At 42.4% G+C, this 13726-nt stretch overlaps 1 protein-coding gene across 2 annotated transcripts in view; it reads right to left on the reverse strand.

Moving 5' to 3' along the window:
- LOC115103131 (receptor-type tyrosine-protein phosphatase N2-like) overlaps positions 1-13726 on the reverse strand; it is a 156556-nt gene that overhangs the window by 115034 nt on the left and 27796 nt on the right. For both annotated transcript variants that reach the window (XM_029623808.2, XM_029623805.2), the window contains exon 3: positions 4789-4908. In XM_029623808.2, coding sequence (XP_029479668.1) covers positions 4789-4903 — 115 coding nt within the window. In that variant the 5' untranslated portion in view covers positions 4904-4908. The remainder of the gene's footprint in view (positions 1-4788; positions 4909-13726) is intronic.

Consider the following 13726-nt stretch of genomic DNA (forward strand, 5'->3'; position numbering starts at 1 on the left):
TGATCAGCCACATATGCATTCCCCTCTGTTTCTTTAACTACAGCGCATTCTGGCAACAGAACTGAGGACGGGTGCCAACACCAGATGGGGTGGCGGAACCAAATATAACCCAGAATATGGCCACGCACACTTGAACAATTCAATAGAGACATTCCACAGATGAGAGGCAGCATCCATGAAATATACAAGCAACACTAGAATGCTTGGCAAATAGCATCTGCAATGACACCATTATCACACGTCACTTTGCACAGTGCCTCTTACTGTTTAAAGTGAACATTTTGGCTAGATATGCTTGGCTTATATAAATCACATTTTCCCAAGAAGGCATGTGGGTCGTTCCACAAAAAGAGTGTCACTTTTAAGTAGAAATTGTACACCATTATTGAATGTTAAAAGCCTGTTATATTAAATGAAGTTCACTTTAAAGAGGTATTGCCCCTAAAAAAGCAACTTCTTGTTTTGAAAGTGGCCTATATCGCATCCACATGAGACAGAAACATTTATTCTAGTGTCAAAATTGACTATAAAGTGTAAATAGGGTAATTTTGGTCATTTGCGAGAGGATAAGGAAAAAAATGTGCGTCACAGAATGAACGGTATGGTAACAGTTTTCCGTGGGTTGGGTTTATTTTAATCCTGCCCACATGCCCACACCTGGCAGCACCCAAGTAATCATCAATTCGGAGCGCAGATACCCTCGACCCAATCGTAATGCTTACGGTCAATTTGGTTTGACATTTGATATCCCCTCGGGGCTAGTTAGGGACCATCAGCAAATTGCACAGCTGGTACTACTAGGACAATATTTTAAAAGGTAAATAGCTCTACATTTCAATGACTTAACAACCTCAAACCAATTATAAATTATTGAAAAATTAAAATAAAATAAAAATCTAATCTAATAGTCAAATCATAGTGTAAAAGCAGGTGAGCTGGTACTACTCTTTTTGGCCATTTTGGGGAATTTTGTGGTGGAAACCTGTGCGGGTTGAGCATAACACATCAGCCCTGTTACGCATAGATAAACATGCTAGAAATGTTTAAACAATGACATTTTTTTTGTGATGCTTGCATTAAATTGCCACACCCTGTTGCACACAACAAGCTTCAATTCGCCCTGTCAAAATCGTCAACCATGTTACAGTCAACCATGTTACTTGGAACTTAGTATATTCACGAGCTGAATTAGATGAAAGCACTGAATATATATATATATATATAAAACATCTATTGTTACGGGTCATCATTCTTAAAAATGTAGTATAATCAGTAAAAACTATCAGTAAAATATCCCAGGGAATAAAAGTATGGATCGATATGGGCACAGTGGTCTGAAATGATCTCTCCGTTTTTACATACTTAGGTATGCAAATGTGCTATCATGGCTACCAGATGAGAGCATCAAGCAATGCAGATCTCTCGGTGGTGGGTGCGTCCCATGATGCTATTGAGCGGAGCACAGAAGGTAGAGGCCAGGGTTCTGGAACCCAGCCAGCCACTAGATCCACCACAGCCTGAGGAGGGAGGAGCAGTGGAACACACTGAACACATAGAACACTCGGAATCCACCATACTGCTGTCTGCTGCTACTGCTTGGCCTGCCTGCCACACACCTCTCAGAGCAGTGCCTGGCTCAGTAAAACACGGAGGACTATCAAACACAGAAAATAACTGTGCTCAATGATGGCTTTAATGGGGGCCCTGATGGCTTTCTGTGTGAGAGGAGAGCACAGGCAGTGTTTTCACAGGAGCAGACGTTATGTGGCACGGCAGCTTGATTAACGGTAACCCCCGCCAAGACATTCACACACAGCTTAGGTTTTCACAACCATCAGGCGAAACGTGTCCATAGCAATGGAACATAAAGAAGAGGTCCGCTTGGTTGGGCATCTGGGGTTAACAGAGATAGAGCTGTGAGAAGGAGGGGGTCAGGGTTAGGGTATTAGATGTACAAACTATGGGGCTGATTTAACAGAAATAGTGTTGCAAAATTCCAGTTACTCCCCAAATGTCCAGCTTTTCCAGAAAATCATGACCAATCATGAGGGATAAGCTGGACATCAAGGAGTCTCGTCAACCAAGAATTCTGGAAAACCTCTGTGTTAAGTTAAAGCCCCATAATGCTGTGCTCCATCAGCAGGGTTTATGTTCTTGTGATGAGGAGAAACAAGAGGCATCTTGGTAGCTTTGAAAATATGGAGGTGTTTCTGTTTTGTTGTTTTATCCGGCCAGCACTTGGAGGGTCAGAGCAGAGGCAGTGGTGGCCGTTATGTTGAATATTCCTAGGCCATTAGTTCTTCAGCCCATAGTGATCTGGTCAAAAGTACTGTGCACTGTGTAGGGAATAGGATGCCTTTTGGGATGCAATCTAGGTTTGTGCTGCTCTGCTCATCGTGTTGCTCTGCTGTGCTCTGTTTTGGGATTGAAATGCAGATGCTCTTTGCAGTTTTGTTCCCCTAATGGTTTTTCAGACAGCAAGGATAAATAACCTATTAGCATATTTCTTTTCAGCTGGATAGGTTGATAAACCCTCTAAAATGAATCAGCACTGTGCACTATGGAATCTGAATATCATTATGTAGCTTGTCTAGAGCTGATTTCTAGAAATGTATGTGGATTTCCAGGGCTTGCAAGAGGATATTGTATTTGATTTATATAAAACAACTATTATAATTGTTCAATTGTTCAGTAAATATTAAACCTGATGACTTGATGGCTGTGTAAAATAGGATTTAACATCAAAAGTCATGTCTTTCTCCATTTCTGCAATTTTGCTCTGTATGAACATGTCCTTACATTTCTTCTGTCTGTATACATCAATAACATACTGCTGTTGGGAGGATGGAATACACAGCACATATGGTCTATGATACACAGGCATTGATCACCCTCTGGTGGTCATTTATGGTCATTACAGCACTACATGCCAAGCACAGTCTGGGGTGTGAAGTTCATGGCATTCTAGCACATTCTGTAGAAAATCTGCTGTCAGTATACCTTTGTTTGTGGAATAAAAGTCAGTGGATGAATTTTAAGGTTATGCTTAAAGGTTTACGAAATGTGCCTGATATGTTCCACACAAAACCCCAACTACATTAGTTGTGCCAGGACAACAACCTCTCCCTCAATGTGAGCAAGACTAAGGAGCTGATCGTGGACAATAGGAAAAGGAAGGCCGAACAGGCCTCCATTAACATCAATGGGGCTGAAGTGGTGTCCACATCACCAACAAACTATCATGGTCCTAACATACCAAGACAGTCGTGAAGAGGGCACGACAACACCTTTTCCCCCTCAGGAGACTAAAAAGATTTGGCATGGGTCCCTAGATCCTCAAAAGGTTCTACAGCTGCACCATTGAGAGCATCCCGACCGGTTGCATCACCGCCTGGTGTGGCAACTGCTCGGCATCTGACCGTAAGGTGCTACAGAGGGTAGTGCGTACGGCCCAGTACATCACTGGGGCCAAGCTTCCTGCCACCCAGGACCTATATAATAGGCGGTGTAAGAGGAAAGCCCATAAAATTGTCAGAGACTCCAGTCACCCAAGTTATAGAGTGTTTTCTCTACTACCACACGGCAAGTGGTACCGGAGCGCCAAGTCTAAGACCAAAAGACTCAGCTTCTACCCCCAAGCCATAAGACTGCCGAACATTGAATAAAATCGCCACCAGACTATTTACATTGACCTCCCCCTTTTTGTACACTGCTGCTACTTGCTGTTTATTATCTATGCATAGTCACTTCAGCCCCACCTACATGTACAAAGTACCTCAACTAACCTGTACCCCCGCACACTGACTCGGTACCGGTGCCCTCTGTATATAACCTCGTTATTGTTAGTCTTATTGTGTTACTTTTTATTCTTATTTTTTTACTTTAGTCTATTTGGTAAATATTTTCTTAACTCTTCTTGAACTGCACTGTTGCTTAAGGGCTTGTAAGTAAGTATTTCATGGTAAGGTCTACACTTGTTGTATTCGGCGCATGTGACAAATAAAGTTTGATTTGATTCGATTTTAGATTTGATGTGTATATACTGTATTCTAGTCAATGCCACTCCGACATTGCTCGTCCTAATATTTATATATTTCTTAATTCCATTTCTTAATTCCATTTCTTAATTCCATTCATTTCCTTTTAGATTTGTGTGTATTGTTGTGAATTGCTAGATATTACTGCACTGTCGGCGTTAGGAACACAAGCATTTCGCAACAACCGCAATAATATCTGCTGAACATATGAATGCGACCCAAAAAATGGGATTTGATTTGATCACGGGTGTATTCATTCCACCGATTCTGTTGAAAAACCTTTCCTAAACGGAAGCAAAAGGAATGAAACGGGGATAGACCTACCTGAATTTGTCCAATAGAAACTAATTTTACACCCTATTTGTCTCTCGACATGTGCACCGACGTTATAAACTTTAGTTTTAAACCTAGCGATGGTACATTGAGCTGGGTGATCCAACAGTCATCCAATATGCTGTAATAGAAATAAAGCCATGCTCATAAAAATAAATCTTCCTCCCTCATTTTAAATGGAACGACCGTCAATGAATCAAAGCGTTCAGACTGCAGCTTTACCAATGTATGTTCTGGCGCTGGCCCAACCCATCGGTTTCTGGACCAATCAGACGGTCCCGAATATGTTTGCATTCGGTGAAGGTGTCGGGGAGGTACTCAGATCCTACATTGACATACACTAATGACTCAGGGGTGGATGATAGTGATGGCAGCAGCAGCAGAAACTGTAGTGGTAGCGTTGGTGTACTGTACTTACCTCTGTGAGTGAGTTTCTGCAGTAGAGTCCTGAAGCGCTGAACCACAGATGGAGACACATCATACGTATACACCTCTGCTACCGGAACGGGTGTGGATTGACACCTCCCGAACATTCCATCTGGGGAAAGAACGACAGGAACATATTATATAGTATGGTAATATACAGTATATGACATTTATCCAAAGCGACCTACAGTCATGCATGCATACATTTTAGGTATGGGTGGTCCCAGGAATTGAACCCACTACCCTTGCGTAATAAGCCATGCTCTACCTATTGAGCTACAAAGGACCACTACTAAAGTCTGCCTCACAAACAGGAATAATGTTAGGTACCAATGAAAATACTTTGATACAATTCATTATTATGAGTTGCCTTTTTAAAACGCATTGATTTTGATAAAAGCTTCTCACCAAGAAGCCCAACATTCTCCCTTCAGTTCCAACCCTGCAACAGCAGCGTTTGTCAGAGATTTAGATATTCTTCAATGGGAGATAATGCTTCTCACTTTAGAGGGGATGCTATCAGCATGATGATAAGCACCAGCTCATCAATATAGAGACGTTATCAGTGAAGGTTCATCTAGCCTTCTGTCCATATCAGCGGGCCTGGGCCCAGTTGCATAAAACATCTGAAATGTTTCCCTTAAGGAATAATTTCCCCATACCTAAGGGAATTGTTTAAGGATGTTGCGCATGGAGCCCCTCAAATATTTCCTTAGGTAAGGGCATACTTTAGGGTTTTTACGGTAGTTTGAAGGCATGTATGGCAGAAAGAGTAGCTGGTTACCATGGAGATTCACTGACTAAAAGTCTCCATCAAAGAGATCTCGCTTTCATTTTGTGAGATAGCAAAATAGAACCGGATAAACAGGATGAACAAATTGCTTCAGAAGATAAACAACCATGTTTACTTTTTCTCAATTTGCTAACTAGCCAGCAGCTTTGTAGCCATGGATGGTGCACCTTCCATTGTTAAAGTTAAGGAAACTAAGGGAAAAGATAAGGGGAAAATTAACTTAAGGTGTTTTATGCAACTGGGCCCTGAGCTCGACAGTGGCCAATGGGCTCTGGGGTGATGCACTCTGTGGAGCAAATACAGCAGGATTCATATATTTCAACAACCCACTATCTAGACAAGATTAGAAAGCCAGCACTTATTGGAGTGTATACATTCCAATTGGCACCCTATTCCCGATATACAGTATAGTGCAGTACTTTTGATTAAAGCCCTATGGCAGCCATTTGGGACACAGACATTGTCATAATACTGCACAACAGCATAATGTGAGACAGTAGAGTAACACTGCATTGCAACATCTATGAATTCATCATTGTTTTTAGCTCACAAATATCACTTCCATCGCGGAGTGAGATCCAATTCAAATGGTGCAATGCAGACATGTTGGTAATGGTCCATGTTGGTAATGGTCCATGTTGGTAATGGTCCATGTTGGTAATGGTCCATGTTTGTAATGGTCCATGTTGGTAATGGTCCATGTTTGTAATGGTCCATGTTGGTAATGGTCCATGTTGGTAATGGTCCATGTTGGTAATGGTCCATGTTGGTAATGGTCCATGTTGGTAATGGTCCATGTTGGTAATGGTTCATGTTTGTAATGGTCCATGTTGGTAATGGTCCATGTTGGTAATGGTCCATGTTGGTAATGGTCCATGTTGGTAATGGTCCATGTTGGTAATGGTCCATGTTTGTAATGGTCCATGTTGGTAATGGTCCATGTTGGTAATGGGCCATGTTGGTAATGGTCCATGTTGGTAATTGTCCATGTTGGTAATGGTCCATGTTTGTAATGGTCCATGTTGGTAATGGTCCATGTTGGTAATGGTCCATGTTGGTAATGGTCCATGTTGGTAATGGTCCATGTTGGTAAAAGGGACTGGACGCTTTTTTGTTGTTGTGGTTTTTTAAAGCAATTTAGTCCAGGGGAGGTTCATGTCATTTGTAATCGATTAAATATCAGTATTTGATCAGTCCCTCTTTGTGCTTGGCATATCCAGAATGTGGGAGTGTAGCGTATCTGGCGAATCAAATAGCGCTTGTAGCGATGAAATGGGAAGCTAGCCTGCAACAAGAACAGTGGTAGAAATGCCACCATCAAAACAACTGGGAATTAGGAAATGTCATTATTCTGACTTCAGTGCATTCAAGATAACTGGGAACTCTATAGCCCCAACTACAGACCTAGACAATAATTGTTTGCTCATTTGATAACAATGTTGTTGTAGCCTAGGTAGAATTATGTTATGGTCTAAAAACGTAGGCCTAATCAATAGGGAAGATTTGCATGCCCAACTGCTGCAGAGTGCTGTCCCTGAGAGATAAGAGACTGAAACCTACTGTATGCACTTAGCACTTCTACTTGTGCAATGACACATTTTATTGTAGTGTATGTATTGTCAATATTGTGTAATGTATGTTTTGTACGACCAGGAAGACGACTTTCATGTTTTTGACAATTTATGACAAATGATTTAATCCAGTCTATTTTCACAAAACATAGCATAGAATAATCTACTGTATCCTATCCAATGTCATTCAGTAAAGCATCAGTTGTATCCGGCTTGCATCTTTGGAGCCCCTTTTCATATCTTCTGTTTGCTGTACTGTACTCTAGTTATGGCAGCGTTTGAATTATTACTCATAATTACAGTATCGCCGGCCATATTTAAGTCAGGAACAGCTTCTCTCTCATTGTCACGCCCTGACCATAGAGAGCTGTTTATTCTCTATGTTGGTTGGGTCGGGGTGTGATTTAGGGTGGGTTATCTAGGCGATTTGTATTTCTATGATGGCCTGATATGGTTCCCAATCAGAGGCAGCTGTTTATCGTTGTCTCTGATCGGGGATCATATTTAGGTAGCCATTTTCCCATTGTGCTTTGTGGGATCTTGTCTAGATATAGTTGCCAGTGAGCATTATTATTTAGCTCCATGTTTCGTTTGTTCGTTTTGTTCTGAAGTTTTCATTTCCAAAATAAAGGATGGAAACATACCACGCTGCATCTTGGTCTACTCCTTATGACGAACGTGACACTCATCCATCTTCGACCTTGTATCTGGAGCTGTGCTTCAGAGCCCCCTGTCTTCCACTTGATTTACGGCGTGGATTACAGCAAACGAGAATTGAAAGGCCTTTGTCATGGGAGTGGTTTGCATTATGATTGTGGAGATGCTCGTTGGTTGGAATCTAGAAATGCCTTGTTGGATTGTCCCTGCTGTATTATTTCTGCTTGTAAGTGGCCAAGTGGTCATGTTTTGCTGTGCAACACTGGTCTGTACAGCTAGAGCAACTGTAAACAACTCCCATATTCAATCAATTCAATAGGATGCAACTTGACCAATCCATCTATCTATACGATATCACCAATAAATGAATGATCAGGAAGTGGATAAGTGCACTGAATTCTGATTGTCTCGTACAAAAAGAGATGATGCTTCAAACCTAAATAGAAAAAAAGATCTCTGCATTGCACTACACTTCAGGTGTTCCTCCAGTGTGTGGTAGACCAAAGCCATGCACGGCGTCAGTCCATGCAGCTAATCAACTGTGAGTGATGCTACAGCTAATAGAAGGTTCTCTGAGTGGGAGGCTGTGAGTTAATGGACCATGGTGATGCTAGCTGCTGCCAGAGGAGGACAACTTTTATTTCCCATCCAGCTCAGTGTCTGCATCCCAAAGGGCACCCTGTTATTTCTCTATATAGTGCACTACTTTTGACCAGAGCCCAGCCTGGGGTATGGTCAAAAGAAGGGCACTATGTAGGGAAGAGAGCGCCATTTGGTATGTAGACAGTGTTAATAAACATGTCAGATTGTGCCGGGGGTGGCCAGAGTAATCGATCTGGTTGAGTGGTCTGGGAAAAGAGGGACTCTGTATGACTCTAGTCTGGTCAGGGTCTGGTTGGCCCTCAGAGGCTGGCCAGGTAAAATATTGTGTTCCAAGTCATTAGGCTCCAGTGTAGAGATAAGGGTAGCGTCCCAAACAGCACCCTATTTCCTATTCCCTATATAGTACACTACTTTAGACCAGAGCCCTATGGCACCCTATTCCCTATATAGTACACTACTTTCGATCAGGGCCCATAACGGATGCAGACATGGGCTCTTTTCTAGCTCCCCTACCCACATCCCACATTAGAGTAGCCGCACTCAACACAACACCAAGCAGCCAGGAAAACAGCTGGAGTCTGCTGCTGTGGTGGCTCTCTATAGTAAATGATTAAACAAATATGTTCGGTTCCTGATGATTTCAGAGGTGGGTTTTGGTAACGGAAGGCTTTCCATGCTAAATAAAAAGCATTACATCTGTGGTCCATTGAAGCATTTTCCCATTAATGAGCAGAGCATCCAAGCAACCACATTCACCACAGAGCTGGCATGACAATTCTCATAACAGAACATTTAATGTGACAGCAAGAGCAGGATCTGAAAAAAATGATTGTTGCTTTACATAAAGATGGCCTGGGCTATAAGAAGATTACCAAGACCCTGAAACTGAGCTGCAGCACGGTGGCCAAGACCATACAGCGGTTTAACTGTACAGGTTCCACTCAGAACAGGCCTCCACATGGTCGACCAAAGAAGTTGAGTGCACGTGCTCAGCGTCATATCCAGAGGTTGTCTTTGGGAAATAGACGTATGAGTGCTGCCAGCATTGCTGCAGAGGTTGAAGGGGTGGGGGGTCAGCCTGTCAGTGCTCAGACCATACGCCGTACACTGCATCGTCCCAGAAGGAAGCCTCTTCTAAAGATGATGCACAAGAAAGCCCGCAAACAGTTTGCTGAAGACAAGCAGACTAAGGACATGGATTACTGGAACCATGTCCTGTGGTCTGATGAGACCAAGATAAACTTATTTGGTTCAGATGGTGTCAAGCATGTGTGGCAGCAACCAGGTGAGGAGTACAAAGACAAGTGTGTCTTGCCTGCAGTCAAGCATGGTGGTGGGAGTGTCACGGTCTGGGGCTGCATGAGTGCTGCCGGCACTGGGGAGTTCATTGAGGGAACCATGAATGCCAACATGTACTGTGACATACTGAAGCAAAGCATGATCCCTCCCTTCGGAGACTGGGCCGCAGGGCAGTATTCCAACATGATAACGACCCCAAACACACCTCCAAGACGACCACTGCCTTGCTAAAGAAGCTGAGGGTAAGCATGACTGGCCAAGCATATCTCCAGACCTAAACCCTATTGAGCATCTGTGGGGCATCCTCAAATGGAAGGTGGAGGAGTGCAAGGTCTCTAACATCCACCAGCTCCGTGATGTCATCATGGAGGAGTGGAAGAGGACTCCAGTGGCAACCTGTGAAGCTCTGGTGAACTCCATGCCCAAGAAGGTTAAGGCAGTGCTGGAAAATGATGGTGGCCACATAAAATATTGATACTTTGGGCCCAATTTGGACATTTTCACTTAGGGGTGTACTCACTTTTGTTGCCAGCGGTTTAGACATTAATGGCTGTGTGTTGAGTTATTTTGAGGGGACAGCAAATTTACACTGTTATACAAGCTGTACACTCACTACTTTACATTGTAGCAAAGTGTAATTTCTTCAGTGTTGTCACATGAAAAGATATACTCAAATATTTACAAAAATGTGAGGGGTGTGCTCACTTTTGTGATATACTGTATACACACACACACACACACACACACACACACACACACACACACACACACACACACACACACACTTCCGTTCAAAAGCTTAGGGTCACTTAGAAATGTCCTTGTTAGGAAATATAGTCAAGAAGTTGGCAAGGTTAGAAATAATGATTTTTAATTGAAATAATAACTGTGTCCTTACATTTACATTTACATTTAAGTCATTTAGCAGACGCTCTTATCCAGAGCGACTTACAAATTGGATCCTTCAATCTATGCTTTGTCAAAGAATCAGCCTTGCAGACATTTGCCATTCTAGTTGTCAATTTGTTGAAGTAATCTGAAGAGATTTCACCCAATGCTTCCTGAAGCACCTCCCACAAATTGGATTGGCTTGATGGGCACTTCTTAAGTACCATACGGACAAGCTGCTCCCACAACAGCTCAATAGGGTTGAGATCCAGTGACTGGCTACTCCATTACAGACAGAATACCAGCTGACTGTTCTTCCCCAAAAAGTTATTGCATAGTTTGTAGCTGTACTTTGAGTCATTGTTCTGTTGTAGGAGGAAATTGCCTCTAATTAAGCACATTCCACAGGGTATGACATGGTGTTGCAAAATGGAGTGATAGTCTTCCTTCTTCAAGATACCTTTTACCCTGTACAATTATCCCACTTTACCACCACCAAAGCACTCCCAGACCATCACATTGCCTCCACCATAACAGATGGCGTCAAGCACTCCTCCAGCATCTTTTCATTTTTTCTGCATCTCATGAATGTTCTTCTTTGTGATCCGAACACCTCAAACTTAGATTTGTCTGTCCATAACACTTTTTTCTAATCTTCCTCTGTCCAGTGTCTGTGTTATTTTGCACATCTTAATCTTTTATTTTTATTGGCTAGTCTGAGATATGGCTTTTTCTTTGCAACTCTGCCTAGAAGGCCAGCATCCCGGAGTCGCCTCTTCACTGTTGATGTTGAGTCTGGTTTTGCGGGTACTATTTAATGAAGCTGCCAGTTGAGGACTTGTGAGGCGTCTTTTCTCAAACTAGACACTCTAATGTACCTGTCCTCTTGCTCAGTTGTGCACCGGGGCCTCCCACTCCTCTTTCTATTCTGGTTAGGGCCAGTTTGCGCTGTTCTGTGATGGGAGTAGTACACAGCATTGTATGAGATCTTCAGTTTCTTGGCAATTTCTTGCATGGAATAGCCTTGATTTCTCAGAACAAGATTAGACTGATGAGTTTCAGAAGAAAGTTATTTGTTTCTGGACATTTTGAGCCTGTAATCAAACCCACAAATGCTGATGCTCCAGATACTCATTAGTCTAAAGAAGGCTAGTTTTATTGCTTCTTTAATCAGGACAACAGTTTTCAGCTGTGCCAACATAACTGCAAAAGAGCTTTCTAATGTCCAATTAGCCTTTTAAAATGATAAACTTGGATTAGCTAACACAACATGCCATTGGAACACAGGAGTGATGGTTGCTGATAATGGGCCTCTGTACGCCTATGTAGATATTCCATTAAAAATCAGCCATTTACAGCTACAATAGTAATTTACAACATTAACAATGTCTACACTGTATTTCTGATCAATTTGATGTTATTTTGATGGACAAAAAATGTGCTTTTCTTTTAAAAACAAGAACATTTCTAAGTGACCCCAAACTTTTGAATGGTAGTGTATTTATATATATATATATAAAATATATACAGTACCAGTCAAAAGTTTGGACACACCTACTCATTCAAGGGTTTTTCTTCATTTTGTACTATTTTCTACATTGTAGAATAATAGTGAATGCATCAAAACTATGAAATAACACGTATGGAATCATGTAGTAACCAAAAAAGTGTTGGTTCTCATTAGTAGCTTTGAGAATTTCCTTGTATATTATGCTCTCCCATCAGTTGGTCCTACAATGCTCATCAGGGGAGAACATTGTAGGACCAACCCTGCCAGGCAGGCTCAGAATCTTGAGGGGGCGGTGCTGCTTTAGTAGGTCTCTGACCGCATTCATATTTCTGATTTGACTACCGTAATTTCCGGACTATAAGCCGCTACTTTATTCCCACGCTTTGAACCTCGCGGTTTATACAATGACGCGGCTAATTTATGGATTTTTCCCGCTTTCACAAGATTCATGCCGCCAAAAAACTGAGCACTGTCACATAATGTGACGTAAATCAAGCGCACTCAAACGTCCCATCATTCTGATTACGGTAGTAATTTTGTCACCCTCATCATGGCAAAGAGACGGAGAAATGCATATGATGCAGCTTTCAAGTTGAAGGCGATCGATCTGGCTGTTGGAAAAGGAAATGGAGCTGCTGCACGGGAGCTTGGCCTTAATGAGTCGATGATAAGACGTTGGAAACAGCAGCGTGAGGAACTGACTCAGTGCAAAAAGACAACAACAGCTTTCAGAGGGAAGAAAAGCAGATGGCCCAAAGTATTTGCAGCCACTCGACATCAGTGTAAATCGTGCATTTAAGGTGGCGCTCCTTGTTCAGTGGGAGGCTTGGATGACAAGTGGGGAGAAATCCTTCACTAAAACGGGCCGCATGCGAAGAGCAACTTATGGTCAAGTCTGCCAGTGGGTCCTGACAGCGTAGAGCATTGTCACAAAATCCACTATCATCAACGGGTTTCGAAAGGCTGGACTGCTGCGTGTTGAAGGGGCAGCATGAGCTCAGCGGGGTATTTGCCTCCGGATGAAAGTGACGAGAGCGACAATGAAAACGATCCAACATCGGATGAAGCAATTCTGAGGCTATTCAACTCCGACACCGAAGGAGATTGCTTCAGTGGTTTCAGTGCACAGGAGGAGGAAGATAGTGACCAATGACTTTCTTGATAGGCCACTGTTTAATTTTTGTTACAAGCCGTGTTTCGTTTAAAGGCTATGTAAAGTTCATTTGTTTCAATGTACCGGTAGGCACCTGCGGCTTATAGACATGTGCGGCTTATTTATGTACAAAATACATATTTTTTAATAATTCAGTGGGTGCGGTTTATATTCAGGTGCGCTTAATAGTCCAGCAATTACGGTACGTATAGGCTATTTATAGCAGGCCCATAAAACAAATAAGGACTTTTCTTTAGTGTATGGGTCGCTCAGGTGGCTGTCTAGGGATTAGGGTTGGGGACCGTTCCATCATGATAGGACAATAAATAAACAATATGTATCTGCACACAGTTGAAAGCTCTCTCTCACAACCCCTGCTTACAAACACATATGGGCTCTTGGATTTGCAACCGTTTTTCTTTTTCACTCACTTAACTCCACACTTTTCCCAACACA

This window comes from Oncorhynchus nerka, linkage group LG20 (assembly GCF_034236695.1).
Source record: "Oncorhynchus nerka isolate Pitt River linkage group LG20, Oner_Uvic_2.0, whole genome shotgun sequence".
Classification (NCBI taxonomy): Eukaryota; Metazoa; Chordata; class Actinopteri; order Salmoniformes; family Salmonidae; genus Oncorhynchus; species Oncorhynchus nerka.